The 15388-nt window shown below is 41.8% G+C and overlaps 1 protein-coding gene across 1 annotated transcript; it reads left to right on the top strand.

Moving 5' to 3' along the window:
- Window positions 1-1922: 1922 nt before the first annotated feature.
- Window positions 1923-13942, top strand: LOC139531779 (importin-4-like). The gene is made up of 30 exons (XM_071328603.1): window positions 1923-2078; window positions 2248-2339; window positions 2640-2726; window positions 4095-4174; window positions 4315-4356; window positions 4556-4685; window positions 4894-5073; window positions 5180-5245; window positions 5381-5482; window positions 5593-5676; window positions 5813-5968; window positions 6061-6114; window positions 6339-6448; window positions 6659-6897; window positions 7613-7726; window positions 8019-8132; window positions 8292-8415; window positions 8583-8694; window positions 8806-8924; window positions 9148-9225; window positions 9505-9562; window positions 9673-9778; window positions 9945-10138; window positions 11454-11504; window positions 11607-11732; window positions 11976-12202; window positions 12510-12642; window positions 12947-13051; window positions 13245-13314; window positions 13409-13942. The coding sequence occupies exons 2-30, from the start codon at window positions 2274-2276 to the stop codon at window positions 13537-13539; spliced, it is 3258 nt and encodes a 1085-aa protein (XP_071184704.1). The 5' UTR covers window positions 1923-2078; window positions 2248-2273; the 3' UTR covers window positions 13540-13942.
- The last annotated feature ends 1446 nt before the right edge of the window (window positions 13943-15388 follow it).

Here is a 15388-nt window from a genome sequence, read left to right as displayed (position 1 = left end):
TGAATTAATGTCTGTGCCCAGTGGGTTATCACTATAATTGACATATCTATCAATCATAGTGGCATAGCCTATCACTTATATGTATGCCTAATTTATTCACATGTCAAACATGTTTATCTCTCCTTGGATCAGAATGTTCATTTCCTCACATCTCTGTCATAAAGTGTCTCTTCAGATATGTCCCATTGTTGTTCAGGTACCCTCGGGGTAGTACTGATTTTAACAGTTTTTCAACCAAGTTAACAGTTGTCTAACCAAGGATTGCATTATTCTTGAATTGTGGAGAGAAACAAAACATTTTTAGCGATGGTGGTGGCTGTGAGTGGTATAAATATATAGATTCCTTTTACCTACAAAAATGTGTTTAGCAATGGTGGCCTAAATGTCTGTGAGTGGTAGAAATATGTGTATTAATTTAACCTCCAGAAATTGAATTAAATTCAAACATTGCAATGGACAAGAATGTAGTAAATAGCCTAAAGACTATGCTTTTACTTTACTTTTAACTCTATGTTTTTGTCCAGACTTAGATAACTGTCAGGGGGCAACTCATCTTGGTTAGATGTGATTATCACTCCATGATTTTATCTATAGGGATTGTAATATGTCTTTGTTGTTTGGTTTAAAAGTGCAAATTGAAACCCCCATCTACATGTCTCTCACAGCATGTTGTTGATCATGCTGTTAGAACACCTCAAATACAAAGGTGATCACTGATTACTTTGTACTTGAGCCTTTTACCCTCCTCAGATACAATTTGTGCACAATGGCTGGACATGTAAATGCCGTGTATGGTCAACCCCGGTAGCAAAACTTTCACAAACTGGCACAAACTGTCCCAACTATTACCATTCAAATGCGTGTTTGTTGTCCACCTCCTTGGCTGCATTGACATTTAAATTATTCAGTTAGTGGTGAAAATATGTGATAATGTTGTGCCTATGGGACTATTAGCATAGCTACTGATCTTTACCTGGGGGGATACTGTAGCTAAGACAGTATCCTAAATGCGATTTTATTCTAAATACTAGGCCTATTTGTACACTAAATGCATTTTGTATCTTTTGTAGATGCACAGAAAAATGTACATGCTTGGACACGTGTATGTAGGGGCTCCCGAGTGGCGCAGCGGTCAGACACAAACACCATGGTTCAATTCCAGGCTGTATCACAACCGGCCGTGATTGGGTGTCCCATATGGCGCACACAATTGGCCAAGGGTCGTCCGGGTTTGGCCAGTGTAGGCCGTCATTGTAAATAAGAAAGGCTAAGTTAAGATATATATATATGTTATGGCATACGTGAGTGTGTAGACTATATTCGTGGACAGTTCTTTATTTGTTTGTAAAAAAAATTATCGTTTTGTTTTACCTCATCAATGAAGGGAGAAATACGTATTATAGTACAGTATATAACGTTTTATAACTATCTTAGGAAATAAATAGCCAATTTCAATGAATTGTTCTTTGAATTAAGGTCTACATCATAATTATGTTTAGACTGTGGCACCAAATATTATTCTAGATAAACCTTTACATAAGAATTTGTTTAATTTTTAATAAGAAAGTGAGTTGTCCACCTTGATGCCCGTGAAAATAACATTTTATGATGCCTGTGAAAACAAAATATAGGAACAGGAAGATCAGTCAGGCAAGTTGTTTTTTCGTTAATCGATGTCTTTAGTGTCAGTGTGGGACGAGGTACTCCTGCCTTTGTTGCCTAAAGAAGGTGCAAATTGTCACCTATACTACTATGCATGTCAATTGAGACATTTTCAACTACAACAACGTTTTTGCAACTTCAAAACGTTCAGAATTAGTCATGCAAATAGTAGTTGTGCTGTCCGCTCACTAACAATAACTGATCAGGGTTTACCCTCCGTCCAAAAGCAGGCGCTGTACATTTGTGAAGCATGTGTTTATGTGTATTTCAATGTGGTCCCTTTAACAACGCGGTTCACGTGGAACTCCCAGGGTTCTGTCCTTGGTTCTAATGTCTATGGTTCTGTCCCGCGTGGTGACTTGATGGAACGAACCAGACTAGGAGCGACACTCAAATCTCAACCGCCGCCGATTTGGGTTAGTAAACCGGTGTAATTATTTTTAACCATAAATATTTTGAAGCGCTAGTTAGCAAAGTTGCTAACTAGCTAGAGAATTTATCACATTAGTCAAGTTAGTTCACTGTTTAGCCCTGTGAAGGGCCAAATTTTAGCACATAATTTTGAATAATACCATCAACTCTCAGAAACACAGATTTTCGGAAGAGCCAAGATGTCTGGGGAACTAGAACAGATTCTCTTACAACTCACGCAGCCTGACAATGCGATTATTCAGCAGGTAATGATTACTTACTGAACCTATAAATGTGGGATTTACCCTGACATGCTTTGATAACAAGCACCGGTAACTAACGTTAGCTAGTTAACTAACTAAGCTAACTGTTAATCAAAATGGACACCTGTTGCTAGCCAAATTATGTCACGTCACGAACCAGTGTGGCTAACTGACTGTATTCAAACGCAATCTTAGTCACTTCATTAAACTTGACAGTTCGCTGACGTTTAAGCTGCCTGCGTGGCTAGCTTTCTTTATTCCAGTCAGTATTTACCATATCCAACATTTTTCTCCACCCTACAGGCCACCGCCCAGTTGAAGCTGGCTTTTAAAGACCCAGCCATAATCCCAGCGTTGTGTGCCGTCATGACTGGGTCCCAGAACCCACAGGTATGTAACTAGGTTACATATTAGTTAGACAAACACCTATCATCAGTGTGATAGATAGTGTCTTGAGAAAGTATTCATACCCCTTGACTTATTTAGCATTTTGTTGATAAAGCCTGAATTCAAAACAGAATAGATTTTGTGAATATATTTTTTTCTCACCAATCTACACACAATAACCTATAATGACAAAGTGAATAAAATAAAAAAAATGTTAGCAAATGTATTGAAAATCAAATACAGAAATATCTCATTTACATAAGTATTCACACCCCTGAGTCAATACTTTGTAGAAGTACCTTTGTCAGCGAATACAGCTGTGAGTCTTTCTGCGTAAGTCTCTAAGAGCTTTCCACACCTGGAGTGTGTAACATTTGCCCATTATTCTTTAAAAAATTATTGAAGCTCTGTCAAATTGGTTGTTGATCATTGCTAGACAACCATTTTCAGATCCACCACTATGCTTGAAAATATGGAGAGTGGTATCAATGTCTTAAGTTTTAGTGTGGGACGAGGTACTCTTTCGATATTCCCCAAACATAACACTTTGTATTTAGAACAAACTTTATTTTATTTTTATATATTGCTTTAGTGCCTTGTTGCAAACAGGATGCATATTTTGGATTATTTTATTATGTAGAGGCTTCCTTTTCACTCTGTCAATTAGGTTAGTATTGTGGAGTAACTGCAATGTTGTTGACCCATCCTAAGTTATCTGCTATCACAGTCATTAAACTCTGTAACTGTTTTAAAGTCACCATTTGCTTCATGGTGAAAAATCTGAGCGGGTTCCTTCCTCTCCGGCAACTGAGCTAGGAATGACGCCTGTGTCTTTGTAGTGACTGGTTGTAAGTGTAATTAATAACTCTAAAGTGTGATTCACAACTTCACCATGCTCAATAGGTGCCCTTCTTTGCGAAGCATTGGAAAACCTCCCCGATCTTTGTGGTTGAATCTGTGTGAAATTGTATGTGTAGGGTACAGAGATGAGGTAGTCATTGCACACAGTGAGTCCATGCAACTTATTATGTGACTTGTTAAGCACATTCTTACTACTGAACCTATTTAGGCTTGCCATAACAAAGGGGTTGAATATTTATTTTCTTTAAATAATTTGTAAAAACGTATTCTACTTTGACATTATGGGGTATTGTGTGTAGGCCAGTGACATTTTTTTATTTTAAATTTGATACATTTTAAATTCATGCTCTAACACAACAAAATGTGGAAAAAGTCAAGGGTAGTGAATACTTTCTGAAGGTATGTGTAACCCAGGGGTTTGCATGCCCTACTCGGTTCTATGTGTTCTATTTGTACGGCTTATTGCCGGCTCTCATCAGTGCATTCATTGTTTTTCTACCCTCCCTTCAGATCCGCCAGTCAGCTGCAGTGATGTTGCGGATGAGAGTAAAGAAGCATTGGAAGAAGATTAGCCTTGATCACAGAGAGAGGTTGGCTGCCCTTTGTCTAATTCCCCCACAATCAGCCATATCTCAGTCTTCTGTATTGGACTGTTGAATGAATTCCCATTGAGCTTTATTTGTTATACGTTTCCATTGTATTTTTTTCTTTTTTCTTTGTTGCTTCTTAGTCTGAAAGCAGTGGTACTACAAGCTTTTCAGCAGGAGACAGAGTAAGTATCTTTTGTCCTTTACATAAAAACAGTCACATAGCTTTTGAGGTGGAAAACTAGGCATATCCTACTAGAATATCAATGGGTTATAATACAGATTTATAGCTACAACCTATCTGACCATAACCACTAACCCATCCAACACACCAATTAAACTTGTTAAATCTGAATTTGACAATAACCCTCCTCTGTTTCCAAGACACACAGTGCGCCACTCCCTCTCACAGCTCAGTGCAGTGATGGTCAAACACGAGACACCAGACCGCTGGCCTGCTCTATTCACACTCCTCAACCAGTCCACCAAGAGCAACAACCCAACGGACAGACAGGTATCAGCTTCTATAGACAGAACTAAAACACAGTGATGTATTTGTTGTACATGAACAAAGAGAGGTTTTGCAGTATGTGGCTTTGATTTGAGCTCTTGATGGTTGCTCACTGATTGGTCAGAATATGCATAGATCAAAATATTTTGAATACATTCTATGTATCTTAGGTACCCTCAGTCAATCACTAAAATACCCTTGTCTCTCTCAGGTGGGTCTACTCTTGCTCAGCAAAGTGGTGGAGTCCAACCCAGAGCCCTTCAAGCCCCATTACCGCCAACTGCTGCAGCTGTTTGGCACCGTGCTGCAAGACCTGGACAACCCCACAGCTATGTACTACTGCATCCTCACCCTCACTGCTATGACTGCCTACACTGGCACAGAGGAGATGGTGAGGCCAGAATCAATCTATTTTATGCCTTTTTGGAGTGAACAGAAATGTAGTCTACCATCATCCTTCATTGCTGTGTTGAAATTAAATGTCCTGTGTCTTTCAGAACCTCATGCGCTCCCTCATCCCAAGACTGATCATTGCACTCAAACACCTAATCAAGGCAGACCAGGTAGGGTGTAGTTCAATATGTCAGCCCCCACTAGCACCACTGCTATATTGCACTGATGAGTCTTCAGGGATTACTATTAAATGGAGCTTCAAACACTATTGTCCCTTGATTGGAATGTTTCTATGTGTTGACCAGGGTCAGGCCAGTGATGCCATGGAGGTATTTGATGAGCTGATGGAGAGTGAGGTGTCCATCATTGTGCCACACATTGCTGAAATTGTCCATTTCTGCTTGGAGGTGAGGACAGAGCTTCTTCTACTTATATTTGTAATGACTTTTTGCTTACATTGAAGAGAATGTTGATGGGTTGTCTTGTTGACAGTGAAATGTGTGTATGTTCGTCTCAGGTCAGTGCAGACACCACCCTGACTGACTCCCTGCGTGTAAAGGCTCTGTCCTGCATCGCTTTTCTCATCCGACTCAAGAGCAAGGTAAAGCCACCCAGTTATAAATGGATGCTTTAGTCTATGGAGATGCACCCCGAGCACTGTGCCCTTTTATCCTTTTTGTCAGTTAAAATATGTGGAGCTTTTCAGTGATGTATTCTGTGCTCCCTGCCTCCTGCAGACGGTGCTAAAGCAGAAGCTGCTGAATCCCATCCTGCAGACAGTGTTCCCTGTGCTGAGTGCAGCGCCCCCACCTGGGGAGGAGGACCCAGAGGACGAGGAGAATGGCGACGAGGGCGACACCGACAACGAGAGTCCTAAACACTTTGCTGCTCAGGTCAACTTCCCTTGAGAAATAACCACACAAAGAACAGAAGGGGTGTATTTATTTATTTTTGTGCCTAAAAGATAATCTCTTTTCGTCTGCAGGTTATTGATACCATGGCTCTTCACATGCCCCCTGAGAAACTATTCCAGCAGCTGGTTAGTAAACACTCTCATTTGCTTTATATTAATGTTATAATTTGCCTTTCAGTCAGACACTTCATGATGTTATCTCTGTGCTGCAGCAGTATGTAGCCATCATTGTATTAGTAGCTGCAGTGTTTATAACTTGTAGTCATACTGAGTTGTACACACATTTCCATGCATAGAAGTACAAATAGTTTTATTATGTATGTATGTCTGACCCATGGCATGTCCATCAGATGCCCCTGATCCAGGTGTGCCTGGCCAGTGAGAACCCCTATGAGAGGAAGGCAGGCTTGATGTGTATGGCAGTGCTGGCTGAGGGCTGTGCCGACCACATACGGACCAAGTGAGTCAATGCTGCTTTCTCTTATTCAGTGGTTCCCTGTCCAAAAAACAGTTGATTTAATTTGTTACATTTGTCAATGTCCAGTCCTTTAGTGTGTTTTGGAGCTGAAATAATCCAGAGCAATGTTTTTCTGTCTTATTTTCTCTCATTCAAATGGAACTATTGTCTTTTTCCTGCTAATCCCACTGTCCATCTGTTCCTCTGTGTCAGGTTGCTGTCCTCCATGCTGCAGACGGTGTGCCAGAGTCTGTCAGACAATAACCAGGTAGTCCGCAGCGCCGGCCTCTTTGCCCTGGGACAGTTCTCAGAGCACCTGCAGCCCGAGGTCAGTAAGTACTGTACCGAGCTGATGCCACTTTTGCTGGGCTACATGTCGGCTCTGAACCAGGCCAAAATCGGACACATCACCAAGGCCTTCTACGCCCTGGAGAACTTCATGGAAAATCTGGGTGAGGATCCTCCCATTCACCTTTATCCTGATCCATACCCAACTGTCTTGCTATTATTTGGGGCGGCAGCGTAGCCTAGTGGTTAGAGCGTTGGACTAGTAACCGAAAGGTTGCAAGATCGAATCCCAGAGCTGACGAGGTGAAAATCTGTCGTTCTTCCCCTGAACAAGGCAGTTGCAACCACTAGGCCGTCATTGAAAATAAGAATTTGTTCTTAACTGACTTTAAAAAAAAAAATGGTTCCAGACCTTGGTTCAGAAACATGTGTATTTGTTATTTAAAATACTTTTTCTGTGTATTTGAGTGTTTTGAAAGTAAGTACTTTATTTTAGTATTTTAATTACTTTATTTTTTTTACAAGTAGCATTTCAAATTGTGTTAAAGTATTTTCCAATACGTATTTCAAACACTATTTTCAAATTCCTGGGTTAAATGTATTTGGGTTTTTTCAAATACTTGGCAGTGTATTTCCAAATGCATTCCAATATTCAACCCAAGTCTGTTTGGTTCTATTCTGGAGGATGCCAAAATGCTAAGCTGTTGCTAGGTAAACAAATGTTGAGCCTCTGACTCTCTTGCTCTCTAGTCTCTAGTCCTAGACTACTTTTAAGGTACTGATAATATAAGATTTGAATATGTCATTTGAGAGAAATAATCTTTTTAACCCCCTCTGTTCTGTGCTGATGTTTTCATGAACTGTTCCATCCTCTATCAGGTTCGGAGATTGAGCCCTACCTGCCCACCCTGATGGAGACCATGTTATCTGCCCTCAGCAACGCAGAGAACCTGAAGCTGAAAGAGCTGGCTGTCAGTGCCATAGGAGCTATAGGTAACACTGCAAAAGTCCATTTATGATTGAGCCTTTCAATAGAGCATGGTACAGCTCAATAATTTAGAATGGCTTCCGCTTGAGTCTTCCTTCATTCACATTTATCTGAAAGGACTGCTAAAGTCAAAAGTAGTCCCAGTTGCTTTGAAAAAATCTTTCAGGTCAGGGCAGATGGAAAGGACACAAGGAGAGGAGGCCACTTGAGACCATTGAGATGTATCAAGTGTCTATCTAGACTGGAATGTGTATCACTGTAACTGTATTAACCTTTCATCCCTTCTCTTCCTTTCAGCCAATGCAGCCAAAGAGAAGCTAGTTCCTTACTTCCCACCTGTTATTGAGAGTCTGAAGGGCTTCCTCACTGACACAAGGGACGAGATGAGGGCTCTGCAAACACAGGCTCTGGGTAGGCTAACTATCTCTAAGCCTTAGTCAGTTTGACGTTGTCATCCAGCAGACGCTTGTAGTCCATGCTATTGACAGTTTACAGCTGATCTGACTTGCGTCATAGAGATTATTTTAACCCAAGTTTAGATGATGAATGGGGTTTCCTTTGTTCTGTCAGATACTCTGTCAGTGCTGGCCCGCACCATAGGCAAGGATGTGTTCAGCCCCCTGGCTGCAGAGTGTGTTCAGCTGGGACTCAACCTCACCAATGCCATCGACGACCCCGACCTGCGGCGCTGCACGTATGTAGTGTGTGTCTGAGATGCTCCCACTCTAATAGAAGTCCTGCCAGCCTGTTGGGTTTGGCGTTCAGAGTGCATGACTGTTTTCTGACTTTTTGATGACTTTGTATTGAACCCATGTGCTTCTCCTCCCCCCTCAATCCTTCTCTGTCTCTTTCTGTGTACAGGTACAGTCTGTTCTCGGCCGTGTCCACAGTGAGTCCAGACTGTCTGAGCCCCCACCTCACAGCTATCACCACCATCATGCTGTTGTCCCTCAAGTCCACAGAGGGAGTCACGGTCAGTCTGACAGACACTGTGCTATAACTCCTATTCACATTCTCTTACACCATTGAGAAATTGCTAAAAATATAGTTTACATAGTTTAAACATTTTTTTTTTCATCCTTAGGCTCACCTTGAGGAGGACAAGACTTTTGTCCTGCTGGATGACGATGATGATGACGATGCCGAGGGAGATGCCATTTTGGATGACGAGGGGGCCGACACCGTGGACCCAGACACAGCCGGGTACGTTTCTCATCTGATTATCTTTCATTTTATGACCTTTGATGTGTTTTTTTTGTGGGGCAGGAGTAAAGACACAATGCAACCTTCAAAGCAGCTGACATAAAAGTAGTCAATTGAAACATGGAAGCCATTTTGTTTGTCAGGCTCGTGCCTAAAGAACTAGATGGAGGGGATTCCCTCTGTCCTTCTCCATTTTAATCTCTGTGCTCTCTTCATTCCCCAGGTTCAGTGTGGAAAACGCCTACATTGACGAGAAGGAGGACGCCTGTGATGCTCTGGGAGAGATTGCCTTCAACACCGGGTAAAGACTCAGGAGCAAAGAGTTATTTTGAGTGTTGCATGTCACAGACCATCTGGGTTCATTCTGCGTTGCATGGTATCTGCAGCTAGCCACTACTACGGTTGGCCCCTCTGTGCCTAGAGTCCTTGTAAATCCTAGAGTCCTTGTAAATCTGTTGATACAATCATCTCACTTCGCAGCAACTTTTCCTCATTTAACTTCCACTGTCTTCCAGTAGGCAAATGGGAATGTGTTGTCCCTACAGTCACTGATGTCTCCTTATCCTTTTCACCCCTTCAGTGTCGCCTTCCAGCCCTTCCTGGAGTCCAGCTTTCAGCAGGTCTATGAGCTGCGTGATGTAAGTACTGTAGCACAGCTCATCCATCCTCCTCTCCCTCTGTATAATGGGTAGTTTGTATGTTGGTCAGCGTTGACTATCTCTGACCATGCGTTCCGTCCTCCCCTCAGTTCCCCCACGAGGACGTACGCAGGGCTGCCTTCGGGGCCATGGGCCAGTTCTGCCGAGCTCAACATAAAGTGTGGCAGGAGAATCCCACTGAGGCCAACCACCAGGGTAACTCGCTTTGGCTCTTTGAATTTCTGAAGCATCTTATGTGGTGCTATTATAGTTTTTCAAAGATAATTATTAAATGTATCAGATGAGATAATAGTTAAGACATTCATTCTGGGAATTAGCCAGGGTAATAATACAATTAAGCTTCCTTCCATCCGTCCCTCAGCCATGCAGAAGCTGCTGGGGGTGGTGCTTCCCAGCTTCTTGGAGGCGGTGCGCAGTGAGCGTGAGCGCCAGGTGGTGATGGGTGTGCTGGAGGCCATGAACGCCGTGCTGAAGGCCTGCCAGGGGGAAGCGCTGCAGAGCCCCGGGCGCCTGCAGGAGATCAGTCAGGCCATCCGAGATGTGCTCAAGAAGAGGGTGAGCTGACACAAACCAAGCCTGAGTGCTTTTCACAGACAGGATTTCCCCCATTTATTAATTTAGGATATCTGATATTAGGATATGTGTTAGTGTGGATGTAGCTCTTTCCACTCACAGCCCCAGTCATCCCATATACAGGTTGAAAATGCCCCATTTTGTCATTGATCATCGCCTAAATTGGAACCCAGTGGCTGTACAGTAACATGCTATACTTGACGTCAGTACTGCACGCGACAAGAAGATGCCCCCATCCCTTCCGCTAATTGGGATACTTTTGCACATTTGTTGTCTGAGTGAGGGAAATGCTGTAAATCGAGAGGAGTCGGTGTTCTGACAAATGAAATGTTGAGGATTATAATAAATATGGCTTCAATGTCATACCAGCAAACCACACACCTATGAGTCCAAATGTACATTTCACATTTCCATATTTGAAAATTGAATTTACATGATTAACATTTACGATGGCTATGTTTGATCCACAGTTACAAGGATGACATGCGTTATAGCCTGGGTTGTCCTGAACACAATGAGCCTATGTTTGTCGTATTGTGAAGAACATTTACAGAGGAACATGCACTTGAATGCACTCATGAGTCCGATCTGTTTGTCTGAAGTGCCTTTTGTAAGCCTAACACTGTAAGATCATGTTGTATAACTTAGCTAGTCATGTTGGCAATAGAATAAGCTTTAAAATTATGCCAACCTGACCCAGATAGCGATTTATAATGAAATGTTTTTGGATTGCATACAGGGCCTAAAATGTACTATTTAAAAAAACTACCAGCCACTAAGATTTTTTACAAGCCAAAATATTTTTTAAGTCATAAGTGCTTTGAACTGACTTATGAACTGTGCACAGTTGGAGACACCAGTTAGACCACTCACTCAAACCCTGGGAATAGTTTTTTTTCTTATCTTGCACCTACTCCAAAATGTCAATGAATATTCTTATGTTACTGAATCTATCAGGAGTATTTTCTGACTTTGTTATTGACAAATGCTGTGAAAAGTACAGTAAATGTAAAATGCGCATAAAATAAAACGTCATGTTTACTTGTGTTAGGTAAACTGTTGTGTCCTCACTTTTTGTTATGATAATTTCCCTGTAATTTATCAGACCAAGTGTTCTCTTTCAATTGCTACCATGGTCATGCATATGCTTTTTACAGTTCTCCTGTTAAAAACATTTCAATTTGGCTCTATCCATATAGGCCAATTCCCACAAATATAAGGGGTTAAAGGGCATCGTAGCATAATAGGAAAAAAATGTGATAATCCTTTGACCCTCCCCTTACCCCTGTGTCTACAGACTGTCTGTCAGGACGGAGGAGGAGATGAGGCAGATGATGACGAGCAGCAGGTGGGGTTTCCTCTCTCTTTCGTCACACTCTCCAGCACTGGCAGGATCGGATGTACTTCCAAGTGTATGGTGCAAATGATATGACCATGTTGTGTGTTCTAGGCGGAGTATGATGCCATGCTCCAGGAGTTTGCAGGTGAGGGGATTCCTCTGCTGGCCTCCGCTGTACCAGCGGACACCTTCCAGCCCCATCTCAACGAGCTGCTGCCCCTCATCATGAACAAGGCTGTGAGTCAACCTACCACTAGACTGTTAGCATTGGGTTCAAATAAACCAAGTCATTTACTCCAGTTGACAATTGATCAATATAGAAATTAATAGACCTAATTCATTTTGTGTTGAAATTCTACCATTTCTTTCAACGAAAGTTGTTATTATTTTGTAAAAAATGTCAGCGTTAAGTACAGAGGCATACTGAAGGATAAACCTTTAGTTCCATGTGTATTGAATGAGGATGGATTTGTTCCTCAGAAATCGTCGTGCACGGTGGCTGACCGTTCCTTCTCCGTGGGCACGCTGGGTGAGATCCTGCAATCCCTGGTCAGTGTGTCCGGGGGAAGGGCCTGTGCTGGTAAACTGTCCAATCGGCTGCTGCCTGTGCTGGTGGCCGGGGTGAGAGATAGCGATAGTGAGGTTCGCAACAACAGCGTGTTTGGACTGGGAGCTCTGGCCCAGGCTGCTGGACCACTCGTCGCTCAGTATCCCTCTCAATAATGTGTGTGTGTGTGTGTGTGTGTGTGTGTGTGTGTGTGTGTGTTTTTCTATGTGGGTGTATGTGATTGTGTTTGAGCATTGTTAAAGACATGCTCCGGTACTTTGGCGACTAAGAACTACTGGCTAAAAAGTATACAAACGTACCGGAGAATCTCTTTTAACTCAATGTTATAGTTCACATGAGTAGCTAGGTACATTGACTAGCACTGACCATATGATTTAGATTCTATTACTGTAGTATTGGCCTGTCCAGCAGCCTAGGGTGTTTTCCTCAACTCCTGTTCCTCCCAGAGACTACCCCATGATGCTGTCCCTCTTCTCCAACCTGCTGTCCAAAGAACAGGACAGGAGGGTGATTGACAATCTGTGCGCTGCCCTCTGCAGGATGATCATGAGCCACATGGAGGGTGTCCCTCTGGAACAGGTACTGTCTGCATTTTCATGCATGGGATTTTATGCCGGGCCAATGCCTAACTCAAGGTGTTTGCATGACTCTGGAAGATTTGTGTGGAACTTTGAGTTGCTCTGATGGAACTTTGAGTTCCTCTGAGAATATCTGTGACCTGTGTCTATGGCCTTGTCTCCAATTCTTCAATGTCCAAAATGCTGTATATTAGATTTACAATGTGAGTTTGCCACAGGCTTATTGACGTACACAGCCGCACGAGTTGAAGAGCTGAGTGTCCTCAGTGATGCTGACATGGAGAACTCTTATCTCTCGGTCCTAGGTGTTCCCTGCCCTCCTGGCCTGCCTCCCTCTGAAGGAGGACATGGAGGAGAATAAGACTGTGTACAGCTGCCTGGCCATGCTCTACTCACAGAACCCTGCAATGGTATGTTCCCACTCATTTATTTAGCCTGTTTGGCTTTCTTAAACTGATCACATCATATGATACTTTATTGTCCATTTCCATGGAAATATGCACAGATCTAGAATTGATCTCAATGTGTAATTCCACAATGTTGGCTAGTAACTATGTCAAATACTCATCTGTATTTTAGTAGTAATAAGTGTTGTCTCCTTAGGTGGTGAGTCAAATTAAGCCAATAGTATCTGCTTCCAGCCACGTCCTGGGAACGAAGGACCTTGATCCAGGTAAGAGAACCTTAAATCGTGACAGGTTTCCTTTCCTCTTCGTGTAAGTTGTCATATGTAGATATAAAACGTTATGACAATGTTGGTTATCCAGAAACCCAGAACACCCTGGTCATGCTGCTCCGAGACGTCGCTCAGCGCCACTCCCAGAAATTTGAGGGTGCCGTGAGGTCACTTCCTGCCGAGCAAAAGATGAAGCTGACTGCGGCCGTCAGCCAATCGTAACACACCACACCAAGCAACTATTCCATTCTCCAGTGAAAGCCAGTGAAATTATACTTTTTTTGTTTACTAGATGACAAATGGGACAGTAGTTGGGTCATTCAAATTTGCCAAACTCCGGCACTTGAACCATTCTACTATTAGTAGTATTATAATTTTTCAGAGGTTGTTCCCAGTATTAACTTTTTTATTTATATTGCCTGTTTTTATTATTTTAATGATTTCATTTTGTGTGCGTCCACCTATATGTCTTTTTTTTTTCACTTGTTACCCTTGTTGTAACTGAGAGCCTCTTATCTATTTGTTGCTGTCCCCCTTTTGCCACAAATTTGATTAACTTCTGGCTGGGCTAGTATTGAGTATGAAGCAATGAACTGAACTCATGATAAATGCCTTTTTTTGCAGACTTGTCAGTGTCATGCAGTGTTCTTTGCCTTTCTCCTCACTCATCGTATGATCCCCCCCTTTTCCGGTTCCATTGTTTCTCTCTCAGCTCTCCCTTATTCAGAGAGCTCCCCATCGTGCTTAGTAAGGTGGTTTTGTGAATCGGGGCAAATCGGCCACAATGCACTCATCTGAACTCCAGTGTGGTGTGTGTTGCATAGTATCTCCAGTTCTTTCTTTATTCCCAAACTACAGGATTTTATATTTACTCATTATGAAAAGGCAGCATTTTTAAAATTTTATTTACATGACACAATTGGCATCATATGCTTTCTGGCAGATTCACTCAACACACTTGCTTAACAGCTTCTGCTGGATTCAGCAATCAAATCTTCTAACAGATCTTCCCATTTTATAATTATTCTTTCATTCTATCAACAGTTCTTTCAGCCCACAATCAGTAACTACTAGTTACATCACCTACTCAAATCCATCTGGCATGTGCATATTACCGGCAATAGCTGGACAAACCTAAGTCTATTGAGTCTACGTAGATGCACTCCAGTCTACTTTTCACCTTATTTAACACCTGATTTACTTAACAAAAGGCACATCTCAATAGGTGGTCCAGATAAGTCATGACATAGCACAAAGTGGGGGGGGGGGGCTGGCTGGCCCTTTCCTCTTGTTGCTCAAGCAAAGGGGAGGCCGGAGAAGAAACGACTTCCCATCAAACCAACTCCTTGAAGTTGGCAGTTGTCTTAAAACAACTATTTTGCTATAATTTTTTTTTTACCCATTAGTGTGTGTACTTTACTGTATTTATACTTGGGATATCACTTTTCAACAGTAAACGTTAAATCACTGGAGGACGTCTGATTCAACATCCAAGTGACTGATCCATTTTTAATTGCACTGTTGCTTTTGCCGGCGATTATCCCAAGTGTTCCCTCATCTTCATACTTGAGTAGAAGTAGATACCTTAATTGGAAATTACTCAAAAGTGAATGTCACCCAGTAAAATTCTACTAGTATAAAAGTATTTGGTTTTAAATATACTTAAGTATCAAAAGTAAATGTAATTGCCAAAATACTTAAGTATCAACAGTAAAAGTATAAATAATTTCAAATTGCTTATATTAAGTGAATCAGACCGCAAAATTATATATTTAAATTTACGGATAGCCCACTACAACACATTTTTTTTTTAAATTTAAGCATTTGTGTTTAATTAGTCCACCAGGTCAGAGGCAGTAGGGATGCCCATGGATGTTCTCTAAGTGTGTGAATTGGGCCGTTTTCTTGTCCTGCTAAGCATTCAAAATGTAAAAATACTTTTGGGTGTCAGGGAAAATGTATGGAGTAAAAAGTACATTTATTTTCTATAGGAATGTAGTGAAGTATGTTGTCAAAAATATGAATAGTTAAGTACAGATACCCCCCAAAAACTACTTAAGTAGTTCTTGAA

Source organism: Salvelinus alpinus, chromosome 10 (assembly GCF_045679555.1).
Source record: "Salvelinus alpinus chromosome 10, SLU_Salpinus.1, whole genome shotgun sequence".
In the NCBI taxonomy this organism is placed as follows: domain Eukaryota; kingdom Metazoa; phylum Chordata; class Actinopteri; order Salmoniformes; family Salmonidae; genus Salvelinus; species Salvelinus alpinus.
The sequence above is the reverse complement of the archived record's forward strand: the minus strand, read 5'-3'. Positions and strand labels throughout refer to the sequence as shown.

Coding starts and splice junctions, on each gene's coding strand:
- LOC139531779 (XM_071328603.1), top strand. CDS start 2,274: ATGTCTGGGGAACTAGAACAGATTCTCTTACAACTCACGCAGCCTGAC. Junction 5,246..5,380: donor ACCTAATCAAGGCAGACCAG/GTAGGGTGTAGT, acceptor TGTGTTGACCAG/GGTCAGGCCAGTGATGCCAT. Junction 9,563..9,672: donor AGGTCTATGAGCTGCGTGAT/GTAAGTACTGTA, acceptor TCCTCCCCTCAG/TTCCCCCACGAGGACGTACG.